At 52.8% G+C, this 21,142-nt stretch overlaps 1 protein-coding gene across 5 annotated transcripts; it reads left to right on the top strand.

Moving 5' to 3' along the window:
• The first annotated feature begins 48 nt into the window (after window positions 1-48).
• Window positions 49-16,071, top strand: LOC121097381. 5 transcript variants are annotated; one of them, XM_040614312.1, is made up of 12 exons: window positions 84-152; window positions 2,584-2,638; window positions 3,783-3,950; window positions 5,264-5,585; window positions 8,624-8,893; window positions 9,089-9,205; window positions 10,385-10,486; window positions 11,467-11,583; window positions 11,818-11,913; window positions 12,259-12,351; window positions 13,504-13,580; window positions 14,598-16,071. In XM_040614312.1, the coding sequence occupies exons 4-12, from the start codon at window positions 5,324-5,326 to the stop codon at window positions 14,703-14,705; spliced, it is 1,242 nt and encodes a 413-aa protein (XP_040470246.1). In that variant the 5' UTR covers window positions 84-152; window positions 2,584-2,638; window positions 3,783-3,950; window positions 5,264-5,323; the 3' UTR covers window positions 14,706-16,071. The 5 variants fall into 5 exon arrangements, 4 of the variants coding, with proteins under 4 accessions (XP_040470243.1, XP_040470246.1, XP_040470242.1 ...); XM_040614308.1 differs by having other exon boundaries at window positions 85-152; window positions 5,244-5,585; XM_040614310.1 differs by having other exon boundaries at window positions 85-152; window positions 2,584-2,694; window positions 5,244-5,585.
• The last annotated feature ends 5,071 nt before the right edge of the window (window positions 16,072-21,142 follow it).

Raw genomic sequence — 21,142 nt, 5'->3', positions numbered from 1 at the left:
AGGGGGGGACAGCCTGGGGGCGGGCAGCCAAGGCGGGGAGCAGCCTGGGGGCGGGCAGCCGGGGAGGGGGGGCAGCCCTGAGCCCGCCCCCGCTCCCGCTCGCTCCCTCTCGGCGAGGCGCGGCTCAGCGGCACGGCCGTCCCGGAGCCACGGTGAGAGTCGCGGGGACGGCTGCGGGCTGTAGCCCTCTGGGATCGGGAACTGGGCTTGGAGGGAGGGGAGCGAGGGGGCCGGGAGCGGGGGGGTGGGGGGGGTGGGGGCGGGGCCGGGAGCGCAGGGGGCGGGGGACGGGAGCGAGGGGACAGGGGGCCGGGGACCGGAGCGGGGGGACCGGAGCGATGGGGCTGGGGGCTGGAGTGATAGGGGCGGCTGGAGCAATGGGGACGGAGGGATGAGGCAGGGGCCGGGGGGGATTCTCCCTCCCCAGCGCTTCCCTCTGGCCGCAGGCGCTCTCCCCCACCAGGAACTGGGATCCCCACCCAGCCCCAGAAATACTAAACAAACACAGGAGCAGGACTCGTTGTCAGCTCTCGCAGGATGTTTACGCAGCGCCGGGACGGCTCCCCCCGCCGCCCCCTGCCCGATTACCGGCGCCCACCGAGCGCCCTGCCCCGGATGGCGCGGCCCGGAGCTCCCGCACCCCGCCAGGGCACCCCCGGGACCCCGCCAGGGCACCCCCGGGACCCCGCCAGGGCACCCCGCACCCCGCCGCTGGGGTGGGCTGGAGCCCCCTCGCACGGGAGCAGCTCACCGTTCGGTGGCCTTTTGTGACTCTGCCGAGCTTAATTTATCTGTCCTACCCACAGGATGGAAAGAGGTTAGACAAGGGCAGGGTGAAGTTACAAGACTGTGAGAAGTAGCATATAATTCTTGAGTTCTTGAGAGCTTCTTGGTTTATTTAGAGCAGCACTTAAGCATAAAGCTGCTCTTTTCTAGATTTTTGGTTACTCTTCCTTCTGGTTTGAGCACAAAGGGATCTGGGGGCTTTTTAGGTTGTCTCTGTTCCTGTCAGCCACGAAGAACCTTCATGATTGTCTTGCCACAGGACTTCAGTTTTTACCGTTTTTCTCCTTGTCACCAACTGTAGCAGTTCCTTTGTTCCTTTTGCTGTGTGTCAGCAGATGTGAAACCGAGAGAGCAGAGCTAGATGTGGGGTTTCATGTTTGCTAATGTGATACGTAATCTTCCAAAGCTGTGGGATGACTTACAATAGGAAGATTTGCATCTTTTTTATTATTGTGTTGGGAAATGCACAGCACCCTTCTGCAGGAACTGGCATCGCCTAGCTTGTTCAGGAGACATTCTTCCAGCTAAAGGTGGTGTTTGAGCAGCCCCATCCCATGGGGAGCCAGCCAGCCCCCAGCCCCTGCTCAGATAAGGCCTGGCCTAACACCCTCCCTTCCTTCCTTCTGCCAGGGGCTGATACGAGGCTGTGTCACCATCTGTGCTTTCCCAACACAGCTGCTGGTGAAATGGTGCCTGCATCCGAGCTGATTGCATTCATCTCCACCCCACGAACAGCTGCCATTTGCCTTGTCAGACCACAGAAGGCCCTTAGCTCACTTCAGGCATTGGCAGCTGCAACCACCAGAGGAGAAGGCACCTGCCACTCTGGTGGAGCATTTCTTTGGCCCCTCCATCCCTAAAGGATCCTCTCACCCACCTCCGGCAGCTGGCAGGGCTTCCTGTGTTGCTTGTAGGAAGCTGGTTAATGTCTCAGCAGCTCTCACCGCCTGCAAGGAAACTGTGGTGCTGGGGAGCTTCCTTTTCCCAAACACAGACAGTATTTTGCTTGGCTACGTGGTGCGTCAGTCATTGGCATAGCTCCGGCTCATAGAATAAGCCCTTTTGTAGCAGAAAAAACCAGCTGCTGCACCTCCCATTCCTGTAAAAGGCTGGATGACAGGCTGCAGCACCGCAGATGCATTTCCCGAAAGTCATATGCCTTCCTTGTAAGGAAGATCCACAGACATTCCTTAAAAAGACCTCTTTGTAAAGCCCTAGCAGGCTGGAGTAAAACCCCTCCTCTGCTTCTAATTAGACCTGTTGGTTAATGAGAGAATAAAATACCATTTATAAGGAAATCCTACAACAGAAACAATAGGATTTTTCTGGTCTCCATATACCTGCTAATCTGGGAAGAGCACAATAAGTTCATGTAAGACACGAAGGCCTTCAAATAACCAGCTTTCTACACGTTGACATGGCTTTTCAGCCTGCAGCAGCTGCTCTGTCCCAGATAATGCAGGTTTTTAGGTGTACAGAAGCCAAATCAGCCTTAACTGGGGAAACTTTCCCCCGAACTTTATTTCCTGAATTCCTTTTAGCAAGGCAGAATCCAGGGACGTGCAATTGGCTCCTCCAGTGGTGGGGGCGTTCTAGGCTGGAGGTCTCTGCCACAGGGGTGAACACAACATACCTTGGCTGTGCTTGCTTCCCTGGGGCTTTGGGTTGGTTTTGTTTCTCTTCTGCCTCTTGGGGTCGGGGGGCTGGGCCAGGGGGCTGCTTGGCCGGGTCCGGGAGGGCATGCCAGGCACACTGTGCACGTGGGCAGCTCCATGGTGGAATTGCCTTCCCTTTTAGATGCAGCTCTGCTGTTTGCTGGGTTCCCCAGAGGAAAGCTGGATGCTGCCAGGAGGTGACATCTCTCCGAAGGGAGCTCAGCCTTCTCCCCTGCAATTCCTCACTTCAGAAGTTAGTTCCTTAGCTACCACCAGCCTCAGTTTCTTTATGTTTCTAAAATAATCCATAATAGACCGTCTTGACCTGTTCTGCTCCTGGCTCATACTCTAATCACAGGACAGTGAAAACCCTTTGCAAAAAAATTGTCCTACTGCCCTCACCCTTGCTCCAGAGCCTTGAAAAACCCGACAGCAAATGCAGACCCTGTTGTCCAAACATTCAGGCTTTCAGCCTGGCTCTGCAAACCAGCTCTGAGCACTGCTCCCTTTCAAATAACTCCCCACCGCCCAGCGCGTTGGAGGCAGGCAGGTTGTTCTTGACCTCTCTCCTGCCCACCGATTGGCACAGTGTTGCAGTTGAGGCAAAAGGTCTCTAAAAAAAGTTGCAGAAGACCCAGAGAACAGCAGCCAAAATAATAAGGAGCTTGCAAGGAAAGCCTGAAAAGTCTGGGAGTTTTCAGGCTGGAGAAGAGGGGGTGGGAAAGAGGATGGGATGGAGGTTTTTGAAGTTGTGAACGTGATGCATAAGGCAGATGCGGAGCCCACATTCGCTCCATGCCAAGAGTCAGGGCTGCTTGAGGAAGCAATAGAGTGGGTTAAACCAGAGAAAAGAAAATACTTCTGCAGGTGTCGATGTGTGATCATGGGACTCCTGCTACCTTGGGAGGCTGTGGAGGTGGTTGCTAAATGTAAATGGGCAATTGCATGGCCAGCAGATGCAGAAATAAATACCAAAAGGAGGAGGCAGGGCTGTACCTGCTAGCATCGTAAAGCTGCAGCACAGAAGGGCTGCAGAAAGCGGCCAGGCACTCTGGTCCCCCCCAGTAACTGCTGTGCCTGTGCTGGTCTTGATGCTGTTGGATGTTGGTGATCTTTGTGTCTAGGAGATCTTTCTTTCTGTGATTGCTGTGCTGAATTGGTGCTGAACACAGACATGATCGTGATGGTTTCCCTGAGCTGCGCTCTTACAGGCGGCACACGCTCGGGTGGCTGTACAGCAACCCCCTGCTTCAGCCTGTGCCGGCTGTGGAGACACCACTGGAGACATGGGGAAGGTTGGGGGCTCCCCCATCACTGTGCTGATTCCCCTTCACCTTTCAGAATCCCTGCATGGCAGATGCTGACGCTGCTTTTCACCGGCCCATCCACCATGCCCAGAGCAGCCATCCCAAGAGCATGTCACTGCAGAAGGAGCTCATCTCTCATGCTGGTTTGAAAGCCTGCAGGGTTTTACCATGTTAACCTGGCTGCAGACGGCTGTCACAGGCTGTGAGTATGAAAAGGGACTTGTGTGGGGCTTGCAACAGCTATGAGCATATGTTTGCAGAGTTTCTGTGCTCTCCTTGCTTCCCTGCTCCAGGTTGCAGCTGTGTTGGTCAAGGTACGCACTCTGGGGAGCCATCCTGGCAGGTGCCACCTTCCTCCCAATGCTGCGGCCTCACTGTACCTGGGTACCACCACTGCCTCTTCCAAGCAGCTCTCTTCCACTGCATGCCTAAGGATTTCTTCCCTGTGGGCCTTTTCTCTGCTCTCTGACCATGGTGTACGCTCCGGTACCCTTCCTCTTTCCTTAGATGAGCTTTCCCTTTGGTACCTGTTACTGTAGCTTGTTCCCTCTTCAGCAACCAGCATAACCTTTTACACGTGCTAAAAGTGGCTCCAGGATGATGGTTCTGGCAGATTGGGGGCTGGAGGTATGTGTGACTTTCTGCTTGCTAAAATCTTTAACATCAGCAGTGCAACGGTAGGATTCTTGTGGGATTGTACTGCCAAAGGTACGTTTCAGGGTGGCATTTAGAGACACACACACTCCCCCACACACATTAGCTTCATTCTCCCCCGGGGAAACCATAAAAGGGTCACATGTCAAAGCCTGTTTGGATTCCTTTTCATGCTAAAACCAGCTTATCTACGCAGCAGTTGCACCAGAGAACCGTTGCATTACTCAGAGGTGCCAGGAAATGTGAATACGTGATGTATTTTCCAGATGCATGAGGTTGCTGGGCACCTGGCTGAGTGGGAGCATGGGTTTCGCAGGGCTTAACCTCCCCGTGAGAGGATGGTGAGGCCAAGGCTGAATGTGCCGGTAGGTTTTAACAGCATTCAGCTCTCAGACAGCAGTTAAACAGCAGCCAGGACCATGTAGTCCCAACAAAGTGCATTTCAGAGCTTGTTTGTCAAGCAATGCTCTTCTTTCCAGGTGCTGAGGAAGCAGGTCGAGATCCAGGGCTGAAGCCGCACTGATGATAGTCCCTGTTAGCAATTCCTAATCTGCAGAAAACCCTCAAAATCCAGATTTGATTTTTGTTCCAAAGGGCAAGGAATTGTCTTAACCAGCTGAGAAGCATTTATACAACACGCTGATAAAAATGTTAGAGTTTTTATCCTGGCAAAGGAGGAAGAAAGTCCTCTGTTACGTTATGTGGCACAACACAATTCAGGAAGTCAGTCTGTAGCTTGTACCAAAAAAAGAAAAAATAGGATGTACAAGCAGACTAAATTGCTCGTTGGCTTTTGCTTTAAAATTAACCCATCTTGCTCTGGCATCTCTCCTGTTTCCAGACCTGTTGCTGATTTTGCAGGGGTCCTCCGCAGCAGTGGAAATCACAGAAAGAAGAACTGCAACTGAAGGATCCTCCATCATGATGCATGCACCAGATATCAAGAATGTAAACTACACTGAGTGGGAATACATAAGGAACACCACCCCTGAATTCATCCTGCAGTACTATGCACATTTCCAGTCTCCAACCATTTACTCAGCTTACCAAGGCAGAGTGATTTTCTATCCAAAGAATGGTTCCATTCTCCTGCAGAGGTTACAAGAGATGGACAGTGGCATCTATAAAGCAACAGTCGATCTGATGCAAGATAAAGCTAGGACAACGTTCCTTGAAGTTATCAGTAAGTCAAACGTGTTGAGCGGATAGTTTTCTCAGACAAATATTTGCCAGTTGGTGCAGCAAACAGGTTGACAGGATGGCAACCAGAATAGAGCCATAGGATCATAGAATGTCTCGGGTTGGAAGGGATCCATAAGGCTCATTGAGTCCAGCTCCCTGCTCCTCACAGGACCACCTAACACTAAACCATATGACTAAGAGGGTTGTCCAGATGCTCCTTGTACTCTGATGGGCTTGGTGCCACGACCACTTCCCTGGGAAGCCTCGTCCAGGGAAGACAACCCTCTCAGGGAGGAACCTTTCCCTAATGTCCAATCTGAACTTCCCCTGACACAGCTTCGTTCCATTTCCTCATGTCCTATCACTGGTCACCAGAGAGAGGAGATCAGGACCTCCCCTCTGCTGCCCTCCTTGAGGAGGCTGTAGACTGTGATGAGGTCACCCCTCAGCGATGAGGTCACCCCTCAGCCTTCTCTTCTCCAGGTAGAACAAGACCTCAGCTTCTCCCAAGTCTCACCCTTGAGGTCTTTCACCATCTTGGTCACCCTCCTCTAGGCACCCTCTAATAGTTTCATGTCCTTTTTGTACTGAGGCACCCAAAACTGCACACAGAACTCGAGGCAGGGCCGCACCAGTGTGGTAGAGTGGGACAGTGTCCCTCGCCCAGCTAATGATGCTGTGCTTGATGCACCCCAGGGCACGGCTGGCCCTTTGGGCTGCTGGGGCATACTGTTGACTATTCAACTTGCCATCAACCCAGACCCCCAGATCTCTTTCCGCAGGTCTGCTCTCCAGCTTCTCGCCCCCCAGTTTGTACGCAGAACCAAGATTACCCCATCCCAGGTGGAGAATCTGGCACTTGGTCTTGTTGAATGTCATATGCTCGGTGACTGTCCAGCTCTGTACTCTATCCAGATCTCTCTGCAAGGCGTCTGTACCCTCAAGGGAGTCCACAGCTCCTCCTAGTTCAGCAAATTTACTTAATGTACATTCGACTCCTGCATCCAGATCACTTAAAAAAACATGAAAGAACAGATGCCCTAAAACTGAGCCCTGGGGAACCCCACTGGTGACTGGTCACCAGCCTGATGTCACCCCATTTACTGTAACTCTTTGAGCCCGACCTGTCACTGGTCGCTCCCACAGCATGCGCTGGGCTCACCTGGCCGTGTGCTGCAACACCCGTCGCGGGACGCTGTGAGAGACGGTATCAAAAGGTTTGCTAAAATCCCAAACCCCGACATTTACTGGCTTCCCGTGGTCGGCTAGATGGGTGACCTTGTCATAAAAGGAAATAAAGTTACTTAAGCAGGACTTGCCCCCGTGAACCCGTGCTGCCAGTGAGCGATGACTGCATTGTCTCGCAAGTGTTTTTTGGATAACTCCCAGAATAACCTTCTCCATAATTTTACCAGGCACTGAAGTGAGACTGACAGGCCTGTAGTTACCATGGTCTGTCTTCTTGGTCTTCTTGAAAACTGGGACATTTGCCAGCTTCCATTTGTCTGGGAGCTCTTCAGGTTCCCAAGACCATTGGAAAATAATGGAGAGAGGTTCCTGCGATAACATCAGCCAGCTCTTTAGGTACCCTGGGATGGATCCCATCGGACTTACGTGCATCCAGCTGGAGCAGCAAGTCTCGAACTAGAGGAGGATTTCTGGTTTCATCGCTGCCTTGAAAGAGGTAGACTGGAGACCCTACAAGGGCTGCTGGGAAATGCCAGAGGGTTTTTTCCAACAGTGTCTGGCTGTGGATTGAGCTCCTGGTTGGGATATCAGGCTGCATGGTGCCTTCATCCTGGAGTGACAGAAATGGGGGGCACCTTCTGCCTTAAATTTATGTAGTTGTTGTGTCATAAACAGCCGCTCCTGGGAAGCATATGGCATAAAATTCCCTCAAGAGAACGAATTTCTGATCACATCTGATGAGCAGAACAAATGCCATGGTAATGATTTGAGGACCTCAGGAGCTGCAGGTTGTCCCTTGAGACTGGGGCCAGAAGCTCCTTCGCAGCAGGCCCAGAATAAGCTGCTGCCTCACCAATAGCCCTACTCGTCCCTTCAGGATCAGATCCTGAGACCAGCTGGGTTTATGAAGGCTTTTCACTGGAAGGTGGGTCTGCCAGGCAGGTCTCCTGTGGCTGATCTCCCATGGCTCTCTGCAGAAGCTCCCCCAGAACAGCTCCAGGCCCTGCAGACTCTGTTCCTTCACACCAGCCCTGCCTTACTCTGTCTGTGAATTTCTCTGAAAAAAATAAACAGAAATGAGAGCTCACCCTGTTTTGAAGTGCCCTTTCCTAGAGCTCAGCATCACTACATGAGCATACTGCATGTAGTGTAGGGATGGACTTCAGCCAGGGGTGAAGGACCTCAGGAGCATGTGGTTGCTACCAAGTGGAAACCCAGATACAGTTAAGAGCAGCCCCGACCGGTGCAGGTACCTAGGCGTGAGCTGAGGGACAGGGTCGGCCCTCCTTTGGCACATGGCAGGAGTCTCCAGCATGCAAGGCTTGCTTCTCCATGCTTTGGTCCATGTGGACTTGGACCAGTTTAAAGACAGGGAGCAGCAGAGTCTCACGTTGCTGCTCTTTGGGTGAACTTCATGACTTCTCTGACCCCCTCCCATACTCCCATGCCACTGGTGTGTGGGAAAAGCCCCCTCCTCTTGGGACACCCCGTGGCAGACAGCATCTGGAAAGTCCCTGTCATCGCTTCCCAGCATGATCCCAACTCACAGTTCTTCTGGGTCGGTGCACCCGGTGCTGTGCCTGATCTCCAAGGGCTGGTAGTGTCCATCCCAAGGGTTGCATGGTGGCATGGATGGGGACATCTGCTTCCTGCTTTGAACTTGGTGGATGATGCCCTGCTCACTGCAGTATCTTCTCTCCCTCCAAAATAACCTGGGCGGTAAATCAGAAGGGAAGGACCTGCTCGCTCCCCAAGGGGCTCGGTATTCTTGCATGTCACCCAGTTTTCAGGTCCAAAGCAGGGAGCACTCACGCTCCTGGGAGTGCTGCCATGCCGCTCTCTACTTTTCAGAGCCTGTGCCCCAGCCTGAGCTCCAGTTCAGTTCAAACCTGGCAGGTTCGCCCATCAAGCTGATCTGCGTGGTGCCAGAGGGAACAGTGGCTTCCATCTCCTGGAAGAAGGACGGACGTCCCCTTCCCCCTGAAAAGTGCTATCTGCTCCCTGGGAACACCACCACGCTGCAAATACGGAGCGGGGAGAAGTCAGACTGCGGCTCCTACTCCTGCAACATCAGCAACGTGATAAGCTGGAAGGAGGCAGCCCTGAACCTGACGGTCACAGGTTAGCCTTGTGGGTCCAGCGGTTGGTCGTGTTGTCACAGGTCCACCCCACAGCTGTCTCTCACGGGCTTTTCTGAGCAAGTAAGACACAGGACTCATCCGTCAGGTTTTCCAGCACTTTGCGGTTTTCTGGGATCCCCGCTCTGTGTGCCAGGTTGTCCCCAGCGTGGGGTTTCCCTCCTGCTCTGCCTTGCAGGTCTCACATCTCCTCTGTACCACGTGCAGAGGCTGGCCGTCATCGCGCTGATGTTCACCACTGTCTCCACCATCGGCTTCATTATAGTGGTCTGTCAGCCGAAGGAACACAGGCTCGGTGAGTGCCAGGACTACACCCCAGCCCCCTAAAATAAGCCCTTGTCTCCCCACCGTGGACAGGGCAGACAGCAGAAAGCCTCAGTCAAGCTCCTTCTCCCCTGTCATCCTAATTCACTTTGGTGGTGGGAGGAAACATGCTCAGCTCGTGCATTTCTTCTTATGCCTCTGTAGCTTGCACAGAAGATAAAGCTCCCTAGAAGCCGGTAATCCCAAATGGCTTTGTGAGAGATGGAGCCAAAAATATCAGTACCAAGCGCACGAGCCATTCCTCTCCCGTTCCTTCAGGCGTCCCTGGGAAGAAATAAAAAGTGCAGGATGGACAGTTAGTGGTGGGCTTGGCAGTGCTGAGTTAGCGGTTGGACTTGATGATCTTAAAGGTCTTTTCCAACTTAAATAATTCTGTGATTCCGTGAGACGCAGGCTGCATGGGAAGAGCCTCCCTCCCTGGAGTTGGCCAAAGATCGTGTCTCATGGGTTTTGGTGACCAAGCACACTGGTGTTTGGGTCGACATTGGACCCGTACCCAAGGACCATACAGATTAACACGGGTGCTTCAGTAGCAACACATGTATTGAAAACAATCCTAAAGACTAGCTGACAGCTAGTCCTTCTGCACAGTCTTTGTAATCTGCTAGTGCATCCTTCTACCCACCAGGAACAATCTCCAGAATCATGGAGACCATCTGGAGAGCAGAGGTGAAGCCCTAAAGCTGGCAGGGAAGCTCTCCCATGTACGTTTGTCTCTCAGCATGAAAACCGGGAACAGGTGTAGGCAGTGGCGTTAGGTCTTGCTCTTGGGGTGATCTCCCCTGAGGAGCCTGGTGCTGGTGGGGAGAGCTTGTGCCTTGTGGGCTTCCCCCTACGAAATGGGTCTCCGGAGGAAATCCAGCACTTGTCAGGTCATTATAGGAGGCAAAATCCTGAGCAGAAGCGTCTCACGAGGTGGAACTGGCATCTGGTTCAGGGTGAAACAACCCCAGATCTGGCTGCTTTCTCCTGGTTCCTCTTGCAGTCAAAGCAAGGCCTTGATAGCTCACCAGGTTTTCTTTTCAGCGTTTCTAAACCTCAGGGACTCAATTATTTACAAAGAAAGCCTGTGCTTGTTTTTACCTTCCCTTTGCAGGCTGCACCCATCCTGTTTATGTGGTACTGAGTACACTTGCCTTTTTTTTCTCAGGAAATGAGGCACAGAAACATGTACTTCTGTCCATCCATGGACTGCTGTGTATCTCCTCTCTCCTCCTGCTTGCCATCTCCATCATCTGGATGCAGGAAGAAGGTAGGATTCATTTAACCTGATTTGTTCATGATTGCTTCAGTGTCTCATCTTTCTTCTTTCCCCGGATCTTTACAGTAGCATCTTCGATGCAGCAGTATTTGATTTGGATAAACTGACATTAGATTTCACTGCTCTGAGCCTGCAGGATCCTCTTTCTCTGCTCCTTTGAAACCGAAGGGCTACATTTGTCCCTTTGTGCTCTTCAGGTACCACTACCCCTTCTCCAGGACTTCTCAAAAATTAAAAAGCAGTTCAGAAACCACTTCCACCAGACATTAACAGACCACGGGCGATGAACACAAAGTCTGGCTGTTCTAAAACTGCTCTGTAGCCAGTGTTTCCCCGCCCTGGGCTGAGGCTATGTATTTGTCATGCCACGGGCACTTATTTGCTACACGCTGAGCTGCAGGCAGACGTTAAGGCAAAGAAGCCCAGAGAAGCTCCCCTGAAACATTCAGGTCTTCTCCTCATTCCCTGTTGAAAGAAGGGTGTTGCCTGTGTGTACATTTATAATAAATATTGCTTGCTAACAGCTTCCAGGATAAAACGTGTCCTCAGCTGTAGGATAGGGTCCCCTGGCCAGCAGCGCTGAGCCAGTCCCGCAGCCTGTGCCAGCGCCTCGCCACGCTCACAGGGAAGAATTTCTGCCTTGTATCTAAAGCAAATCGACCCTCTTTCAATTTAAAGCTGTTGCCCCTTGTCCTGTCACTACAGGCCCTTGTAAAAGGCCCCTCTCCAGCTTTCATGTCGAGCCCTTTTGGTACTGGAAGCTGCTCTAAGTCTCCCTGGAGCCTTCTCTTCTCCAGGCTGAACAAGACGTCCTGCTCCTGCTGCTCAGCCCCATTGCACAGGGTGACGGATCCTGCCCTCCCAGATGCAGCAGTTGGGTGCAGTGTTGCCACAAGCCAACGTCCTTTGCCTTGTCCTTGCTGCGTCCACCAGTTTCCATCTCGCTTTCTGGTTTACTTCTATTCCTACAGGGGTTTCTGCTGCCTTGATCCTTCTTGGGCTGTTCTTCTTTGCTGCCACAATAGGAACTACCTGGGTGGCAACAGCAGTGGTGTGGAAACCAGCAGCTTTCAACCCCTTCAAAATGTGTAAGTTGCTGTTTATGATCTAAACCTCTGGTGGAAAAGGCCTGCTAAGAGCGCAGGAGCAAACTCCTCAGGTTTTCCTCCCAAGGAGGGAGCGGAGGCTCGGCACGCTGCTGCAGCGCATGCCCAGACATTGCCCATTGCTCATCCTCCCACCGAAGCCCAGCTCCCCGGCATGCCAGCCTGCATTCCTCATGCATTTTCCTCTCATCCATCAGCAGTTTTTCCCTCTCCCAGGGCACCGTGTCATCCGGAACAGTACAGCCCCCACAGCAATCATTGTCAACTTGTTGTTTACCAACTTCTTTCTCCACAATATCCAAAAGCTCCACGGTAAGGGGTGGCTTGTGTTTGCACTGCTTGTGCCTTTCCTCGCCTTTCTTCTGGGGAGCAGTGAGGTATCTGGGGGGGCAGAGAGAGTCCTTAGGTGGATTTGCATGGCTGGTCCTGCAAGAAACCTTGTTGTGGTTGATGTAGTTGTGGCAGCTTCAAGCTGAGGTTGTAGCTCTTAGGTAGCAAAGTGAGGTTCACCTAGGTGGCTCCGTGATTTGAAACACAGAGATCCCCCTTCTCCATCACATAGAAGTCTCTGGATGAAAGTCAGGGTGCCTAAATGTTCAGAGGGCGGAGGTGGCCAGAGGGGCAGCTGCTGACAAGTTCTCCCTTTCTCTTTGGCAGAGCGAGGGTGCTCAGAGGCCGTTGATCTGACAAACAGCTGCATCCTTGCTGCTGTAGCAATCCTCCTAGTGCTGCTGCTCCTCCTCCTGTCATGTAAGTAGCCCCGCAGTTTCTTTTCAGGATCTGTAAGAAGCTCAGCCACTGAGACCCCCCAGGCTCAGCTCTCACACACACCCCTGGCAGCGGGTATGAGTGAAGATGCTTTCGGTTGAATAATAGCCTGACTTCTAAAGAGCAGGACTGTCCAAATCAGCTGAGGACCCAACTCTAGTGTCTGTCCTTTTAGGGAAGCCACAGGAGGCACTCGTCCCTGGTCCTTGCCAGCACCACTGTTTTGTGGATGCTCAAGGAAAGTGAGTTTTGCCTCCAGAATGTCCTGCCGTAGCCTTCCCTAGCAACAGCCATACTCTGGTCAAAAAACCCCCTCAGCTATAGCAAGATTTCAGAGAAGAAAACTATTTAATAAAAAGACAGAAATAGGTTTGGGAACATCTCATGACCCAGGAGAGCAGCTGATCAGTCATCCCAGTGAAGGGAGGCTTGCAGAGTGAGGTCAGGTAGTTCATTTTCCATCCCTCCAGCTCTGGGATGGGAGGGGAAGAGGTCAGGGAAGTGATTTCCACACATCTACCATGTTTTTTCCAGTTTCCTCTTTTAAAGTTCCTGGATTCTGTGGTATTGTGATGTGAATCCCCTCATTGCTGTGACTAGCAATATCTGGCCTCCTCCCCTGGCAGAGACAGGCTCTGCAGTGACCCGCTGTCCAGGGCTGGCTGCCCACTCCAGAGGGCTCAGCCTTCGGGATCACATGTAGCATCTTAGGGAACGGGTAAGAAGAAGGGTCAAGAGCATGCTGAGAAGAGGATGCCCTTGAGGAGAAAGGATCAAAAGGGGACTCATGCCTTCCCAGAGTGCAGAGAGCATTTCCAAGTCTGAAACATAGAAAATACTGCAGCGAGGCCATGCAGGCAAAGAGAGGCAGGTTAGAGCTGCGGGGGCTTGCAGGCAAGGTGGGTGCCATAAGCAGAAGTCCACTCTCCACGCCACCTTCTTGCTTCCCCCTCCCTGAAATGGGGCTCTGCCTGTTTTGGAAAGAGAGGGGCTCTGCCCAGTGGCGGGGTCCCCCCTTCACTGCTCTCTGCAGCCAGCTTTACTTCACCCACCCCATGAAACGCAGGGGGCGGCCTGAATGGCTGGGATGCTGTTGGAATCCCAGGAATTACTTGGTCTTTCCTTTATTTTCAGATTGCAGGAATAAGTGGAAAGAGAAGACGATGGAAAGCCAGGAGACCACCCAGAACACACAAGCCATGTCCATCTTGGTAACTCACTGCCATCAGCTCGTTCTCTGCTATTGCAAATCCTTATTATTTATTGATGAATATTTAATTCATAGTGAATATTTATGAATATTTAATTTGTAATAAGAAGGAAGCATCTGCCTGGCCTTCCTGCAGAATGCTATGGGCTCTGTCCTCACCCTGGGGAAAGACGCTGCTGGGTGCTGGTGCTGTAGTGCAGCTTGGTCCCACGCGACCTGTGGGGTCACTGCCCTGTCCTGGGGAGCTTTCTGGGTTTTTGGCTGTGGTGGACAATGCCCTGAGCACTGCGGTTTCGCCTGCCTGTACCAGCACTGCAGGGACATGCTCAACTGCCCAAAGAAGCATCTCAGTGTCCCAGACATGCTGGTTCTCAGGGCTGCTGCACTTTGATTTGGTAAAAACATTCTGTTCTACCATACCTAACCCAAACCAGCTACAAATAAGGCACAGAAGAAAACCACAGGTCCTTTACCCACAACAGCAATGCTAAAGATGCGTGCCTCTTGTATTTGCTTTACGCTTTGCTTCTTCCGCCCCACTCGTTCTTGAAGAAACCTCCCTCCCTCCCACGCAGCACCACCAGCGCAGCAGCAGACCTGCCACAGCCCTTCCCCCTCCCCCTCCTTATCGCTGAGATGCCAGAAGGATCTGCGGGCCAGGGGAGCCCCTCACTTTCTTCTCCTGCAGCTGAGCCTTAGGCTTGATGTCAGCACAGGGGCCGATGCTGCACCCCTGCATTTTGGGGGTGCTGGTGCACATGCAGCTGCAGCCTTCCCCTGTCTCTGGCGGGGTCACGGTGCGGGGAGGGGGGATTTACTGCCTCCCTCCAGGCCAGTCTCTTGGGGGTGATTTAGGGGTTGGGATGTTTGAGTGCAACGGCACCATGTGCCAGGGTGGGGGCTTGTCTCAGGGCTGGGCCAGCCTGCCCCCCACCCAGCAGCGTGGCTTCCTATGGGATGCTTCACAGTGGGGCACCCTTTTTGCCACCAAACGACACGGTCCCTGTATTTTTGGCAGATGATGGAAGATATCCCAGGACGGATGCAGGGAAAGGAGCGAAGTGCTGCCCCTCCGCCAGCTGGGGAGCCGCACTGCCATGCCCCGGCAGCTGAGGAAGAGCCCTGAGGAGCTGGGAAGCTGCTGTCAGCCAAAGCAAGCCCTCCGTGAGCTCTGCACCTACCCCAGCACTAGTGAGGCAAGGCTTTTGGCAAAAATCCTGCCAAAATGCTGCCACCCAGGTCCCCCAGGTGATAGGTCCAAATGGCAAATAATATGCCCCCTCAGCCAGTTCCCCTGCTGTCTATTCATAAAACACAGGCTACAAGAAAATACGAGCCATTGCCCTTGCTCACGTTGGTTGTTACCAAAGCAAGGGCAGCTTTTCCATGAACCAGAAATTGTATCAGACTCCAAGGTGGGGGTTAACCATCCTCACTAATGCTGTCACACCACATGCCTTTTTTGTTAGTACATTAATGAGTCAAAAAAACCCCAACCAAAACCAAAAAGACATGTAAAATATCAGTCGAGGAGAAAAGCTGATGCTCTGGAGCATTTTGAGGAATTTATTCCAGTTGCCTCAACCAGAATATATTGGTGCTGTTAATTAGTATAGACAACTGCAGAAGAGTGGATTAACTCCCAGCTTTAGCCACTAGCCCAGACACTATTTGTTCCGGTACAAAAGAGACACGTACCATGCTGCCCAAGCAGTGCCGAGATGTGCTGCTGCCAGAGCTGCCCTGCCTGTGCTTTTGCTTCTGAAGCTTGAACTTGCCCTAGGTTTGCTTTCAGCAGAGCTCTGCCCACGTGAGAACCCCGCTGTCACCACCGAGCACGGTGCTGCTCTCTGCACCACTTTGTCCTCCTGCCTTTGCAAGGACCTTCTTAAGGTGCAGCGAGTCAGGCTGGTGGTTCTGAGGGGCGGCAGCTCTGTGATCACACCTTCCCCTCTAGCTTGCCTTCCCTCAGTTTTGCAAGGCAGATGTCCCCGCATTGCATCACCTGCCCGCCTGTCCTACACAGACACTTGGCCTTCCTTGCCAGCTCCCCCAGGCACTCCATTGCCCTCACACTCCCAGCCTTGGAAAGGATGCCTTACCTTTGGGAAGGATGTCCAGGAAAGGCAGCTCCATCAGCATCCCACGTACCTTTGCGGTGGGATTATTTACTCCATTTTAAAGCATCCCTGATCTAGGTTGGCCTGAGCTGATTTCCTTTCCCTGGGGCCCTTAACCAACCCGCAGTCATGCCATGACCTTCAGCTCTGGAAAAAAAAACAACCTGATCCTTGCAGGAAAACTTAGCATTAAGTTCTGCCAAGATCTTTTGGGTTTTGTCTCCTTTGGACAGGATGTCAGCTCTAAAACACGTTCATCCATAAGAAAAAAGAAAAATAAAAAAGCACCACCAAACCAAAGGAAAAAATAGCCTTATGTTGCTTTTTTCTTCACTTTGTTACAGTCATTTTAGTAAACATATGTCACATAGATGCTTCTTGTGTATCCCGGTTTTGCTTCGTCAAGCAGAAAACGACCCCACCCTATTCCTGGCGCCGCGGAGGGGCTGGTTGTGCCCCGGCCAGTGCTGGCCCAGGTTTCGCTGGCCCGGCGCAAATTCAGAGCTTCACTGCCTTTTCGGCCGCTGCCCCGGGCTCCCCGGCCAGCGCAGGTTTCCATGGCCGGAAAGGGGAATGCTGTCCTGGGAACAAACCAGCTTCTCATTCTTGCATTGGACATGCCTTTTCCTGCCTGCTGAGCTGCGAGGCGGGGACAGGGCGTGAGGTCTCCCCTGGTGCCACCGGGAATTGTCCAAGCCCTGCTTCCCCTGCCCGAGCTCTGGCTGGCTGAGTGCCCCTGGCTCTGCCAAGTGCCCACCGAGCCGTGCTGGCAGGGATGCTGTGGATAGCACAGGGCTCATTTCCCACGATCACTTACCCTGTTGGGACATCCCTCGTCCCCAGATAGGCACACCAGGCTGGATTCAGGGTGTCCCTCCTTGCTGGGGGAGGAACAGCCCTCTCCCTGGCTGGATGTGGGGTGCAGGGGACCGCTTCAAGCAGGATGGGTGCTCCTCCAGTGTGGCTCGGCCAGGGATGGAAAGTCCCAGCCCAGGGACACGTGTCCAGTACAGCTTGCCTGCGAGAGTGCAGCTGCAGGCAGCAAACGGAGTAATTTGGGATGTCGGGCATCAAACCTGGGGGGCAGATCTGAGCCTTCCCCATTTTTTGCCCCCGCTGAGTCCAGAGCACCGGAGAGGAGGAGGACAGGGAGAAGGAGTGATGGCAGGGCCAGGCGCGGGGCTGTGACGGCTGGGCAGGCAGATTGCACCTCTGGGGAAGCCACCAGGGTCTCGGCTTGCTCAGTGTCTGCGCCCCAGAGAAAAGCTGGCAGCAGGGACTGCCGCACCACAGCAAGGAGGAAATCATCCCACCAGCCAGCCAGCGCGGGACTGGGAGCCTGCATGTTGCTGCATCCCTGTGGCGGGGACCAGGATCAGGGACGTGGCAAACTCGGGGAGCTCCAACCATTAGCCAGAACGTAATGAATTTCCTACACCAAGCTACAAATGCTGTGATCCGGCTCTGAGAGCTCCAGGCCCCTGAGGTATGAGGCCAGAGCTGCATCCAGCCTGTCCCAGCTCACTTCAGGTTATCCGATCAAGGGGGAAGGGACAAAGAAAAGCACATGGAGACACAGCCCAGTAGACAGGGGCGAAGGGAGATGGTGCCAAAGACCAAAAATCTCCCATCACTGATTGATGGACCACCAGGAAACGACAGGCAGAGCTTCGGAGAGGACAAACCCAGAGTTTGCAACAGATAAGAGGGGGGATGCAGGAGGAAGATGAGGATATGGGATATTTGAGGGGAAGATGTGGTGCTGTAAAAAACTTACTAAGGAACAGTCGGGGGAAAGGGGTCGAGAGGAAGAGGGTGAAGGGGGCTCGTTGTGCATCTGACCAAGCCCTGATCACCGCAGCCTGCCTCAGTTTCTTATTAAATCCCTTCTTAACTACCTGTGTCATCTCACTCTCCAGCCTGGGCAGGATGTGCTGGCACTCGGTGCCAGTCGGCACCCATCACTGCTGTCAGCAACCACTGGGAGCAGCCATAAAGGTTACAACGGGAAAAACATTGACAGAAAATGGCTGCAAAAACGCTGCAGCAGCAAGTCTGCCAGCCTGGGGACCAGGAGCATCCCTGAGGAGCACAGCTGGCACCTGTGAAGTACACCTGGGTACCCGAGAACCTGAAACACCTGGAGGCACCCTTGATAATCACAAACCCAAGAAACAGGAACAGTACATTTCATCATCTGGAAAGGGAAAAATTAGTCCAAAAAGGTCAAAAACAGTCTGGGAAAGTAGAAATCAGCAAAAGATTTTGGTTGCTTCAGTGACAGGAAGAGAGAAACAGCCCGGAACAGCAAAAATTGGTCTGAGAAAAATAGAAAATAACATTACCTACAGGTTGTTCCAGGTGAAACAGAACTACCTCCTCCACACAGTGGTGTCCTACGCCCCCTCACGTTGCTACGGTATAAAAAAATTACTCCCCTTCTACTCAAAACGGATCCTCTCCCTGCAAGAATTTCTCTGCACGAGACGGGACCCCAGCTGGGGGATGCCTGCCCCACTCCAGATTCCCTGACATGGATCATCCATGCAGGGAGATTTTGCCCATCATTGACTGGCCTCACTCCTGATGAGCACTATACTGGTAACATTTCAAATAGTACATATATATAGGTATTCATGTAAGAAATTAATCATAGATACACATACTTCTAATATTGAGAAGCAGATACATCAATACTTGCTGCTTTAGTAGTCATTTAGGTAGTAGCTTGGAATAGATACATATACTTGCTTTTCTGAAAGTAATTTTGTAGTAACTTGAAATACGTATCTGCTTTACCAGCAGTGATTTGCTTGGCAAACTTGAGCACACCAAAATGTTTCTGCTGCTTGAGACAGGTGCTTGGTCAGGCTTTGCCACCCTGCTACAGCAAAGTGATTGAATTTCACAGTCTTTTGCCGACAGCTTTGCTAATTAGGTGTACCGCGCTAAGCGGCCAAGGCTTCCAAGGGAGAGGGAAGAGACACACAAGGGAGGAAGGACATGAAGGCACAACTGCAAGGATGCCGAGGAGATGGATGCTGGCAACATCTCTTCCACAGGTACATCCCAGCGCATCTGACATGCCCTGGTATAAAAACACAGGGACCTATTTACTCAGGCCACATTTAAACTCCGCACATGCTTCCTGTCTTTCCCAAAGGCTATTTTTCCTCTACCAGATTTAGCTGTTACAATGCACAAAGGTATTTATTTCCTACAGCCCTAGAGGAGGTTTTTCTCGTTACAAACACAGCTACTATCCATAAACCTGCATACATACAAAAGCCACCAGATAAACCCTGAGGCTCAAATTGCCCCTGAAAAGCATCCACAGGGTGAACCCCAGAGTCATCTCCGACCTTGTCTCACTTGAGTGGCATCTCACAAGTCCAACCGCCCCTGGGACTACAGGCCATGCCAGGACGGCTGCTTGCCAGGTCCCAGTGACTCAGGGAACTGATACACGTTAAAAATACCCTCACCCAGCTTCAGAGCAAGGTTGTCGGGTTGGTTTTAATCCCAGCTCAGTCCCCCACGCTGCAAGCACCACAGGAGGAGCCGGGCTGCCCAGGCAAGGGAGGGGATGGGGATGCAGGAACCGCACAGAAGTAGCAAGTTACCTTCCTAGGTGCAGCAGCTCTTCCCACAGAGATTCACATCAGGGGTAAATCCAGCATTCCAAGGTCTGCCCCCAGCTGCAACCCAGCACCAAAACACGAAGCTCGCGCAGGGTCCAGCAGCAGGGAGAACATCCCTGCACTAGCGCAGGCTTTAGATAACCCCGAGGGGTTATTTCCCACTCCTGAAGATCACAACAGCATCAACTGCGATAACACACACGCTTTTATTAGTAGCAACAGACATTAAAAAAAAACACACAAACTCTCCAAAATGCTTTGCAGACAACTCTCCAAAAAGTTGAGAAAACTATTTTTTGCACAACATGTGGCTGCATTCATTCTACACCTGCAAGCACAACAGGGAGCTTGACAACCTGCACTGTACCTTAAAACTGAGGTTGAAATCTAGTTCACTCCACCCAAAATGCTCTGCTTCCTTTAATGCTTTAATTGCAACACTACATCCCAGGCTGAGAGATGGCCCTTTGCTGCCAGTGCCTTTATATCCCAGTTAGCTCCCCAGGACAGAGCCAGCAGCAAAGCAGGCAGTGTCTTGACATGACAGTCAAGCCAGAAGCTAGTTTGCTCTCCCACAATTTTCTTATTTGCCCTGGAAAGAGGCATAGGACAGCATAGCAACTGGTCATGCTGTGGGATATGATTTGAGCCTCTCCCAGGTACATTTCTACTCTCCAAAGAGAAGGGATGACTCCAAGCAGAGGGAAACCCACCACTCCTCTGGCCAAGAAAGCCCTTTGCTGCAGAAGCGGGTCTACAGGCAAGACCCAAGCAGCAGAAACGTCCGTCCGTGCCGCTCTGTTTGCTGACTGTGGCTCGGAGCAAGGAGAGGTCACTGCTCTGGGAGAGAAGTGGCCATCCAGAAGCTAGAGCAGGGCACCTGAAATGCCTGCCCCCGCAGAGGTGCTGGGGACTGGCTCAGACAGGGTGATGGACCCGGGGTTGTCTCTGTCAGAATGAAAGCTGGGTGCAAACACCCTGGCCTGACGATGAGCAGGGCACTTGGTGAGGTCCAGCACTCCTGGGAGAGCATCCAACTCTCTCCAGGGTGAGGCTGTGCCTCCAGGCTAAGGAACGGCAACTATAAGAACAACTAATGAGCCCTTCACAAGCAAAGCCCCAAAGAGCTTTGCAGAAGCATAGGGAAGGCAGGCAGCAGGAGCTGGGGAGGAAGCCGGGCTGCCCTGGCCACGTCAGACCAGACCAAGTCTACCATCACCCCCAGGAGCAGCACCAGGGAAGGACAAGCTTGTGTCGGCACACGTACAATCCAGGTGGCTAGCGCTCAGAAGAAGAGGGGACGTCTCCAAATCCCACTGGAGCCCAGGGCTGGAGGACAGAGGAGATGGGCTCAGAAGCACCCTTCCGTCTCCCATGCCAGGCTGTGCCGCTGCTCTCACACAGCCAGGCTCAGGGATCGCTTTGGGGTTTGCTTCCTGAAACAAAGCTGCTTTGCCGCTCCTCCATCCTCTGATCCCTTCCACTGGCTCCACACCTGTCCTGGACTCCATAGTGCACACGACAGCAAAATCCTCCCCTTTTTCCTCCCTCCAAGGGCCAAACCAAGTAGAATGCCCATGGTCTCAGCCACCCTGGCAAGACCCAGGCACAGCAGCACACCAGGAGGCCACAGTGAGGGGCTCATGCCCTGGAGAGGCAGGGGCTGGGGAGCTCCCCAGCAGCCCCAAGAGCGTGTTTGTCCAGTGGAGACAGTGGCTCTTTCCAGAGCTCTGACAAGAGCATCCACAAACACTTACCCCACACGGCCTCTGGAGGAAGCCAGGAGAGGTAAGGAGGTCTGG

The sequence above is a fragment of the Falco naumanni genome, chromosome 14 (assembly GCF_017639655.2).
Source record: "Falco naumanni isolate bFalNau1 chromosome 14, bFalNau1.pat, whole genome shotgun sequence".
In the NCBI taxonomy this organism is placed as follows: Eukaryota; Metazoa; Chordata; class Aves; order Falconiformes; family Falconidae; genus Falco; species Falco naumanni.
This window is presented reverse-complemented; position numbering and strand designations above follow the sequence as displayed.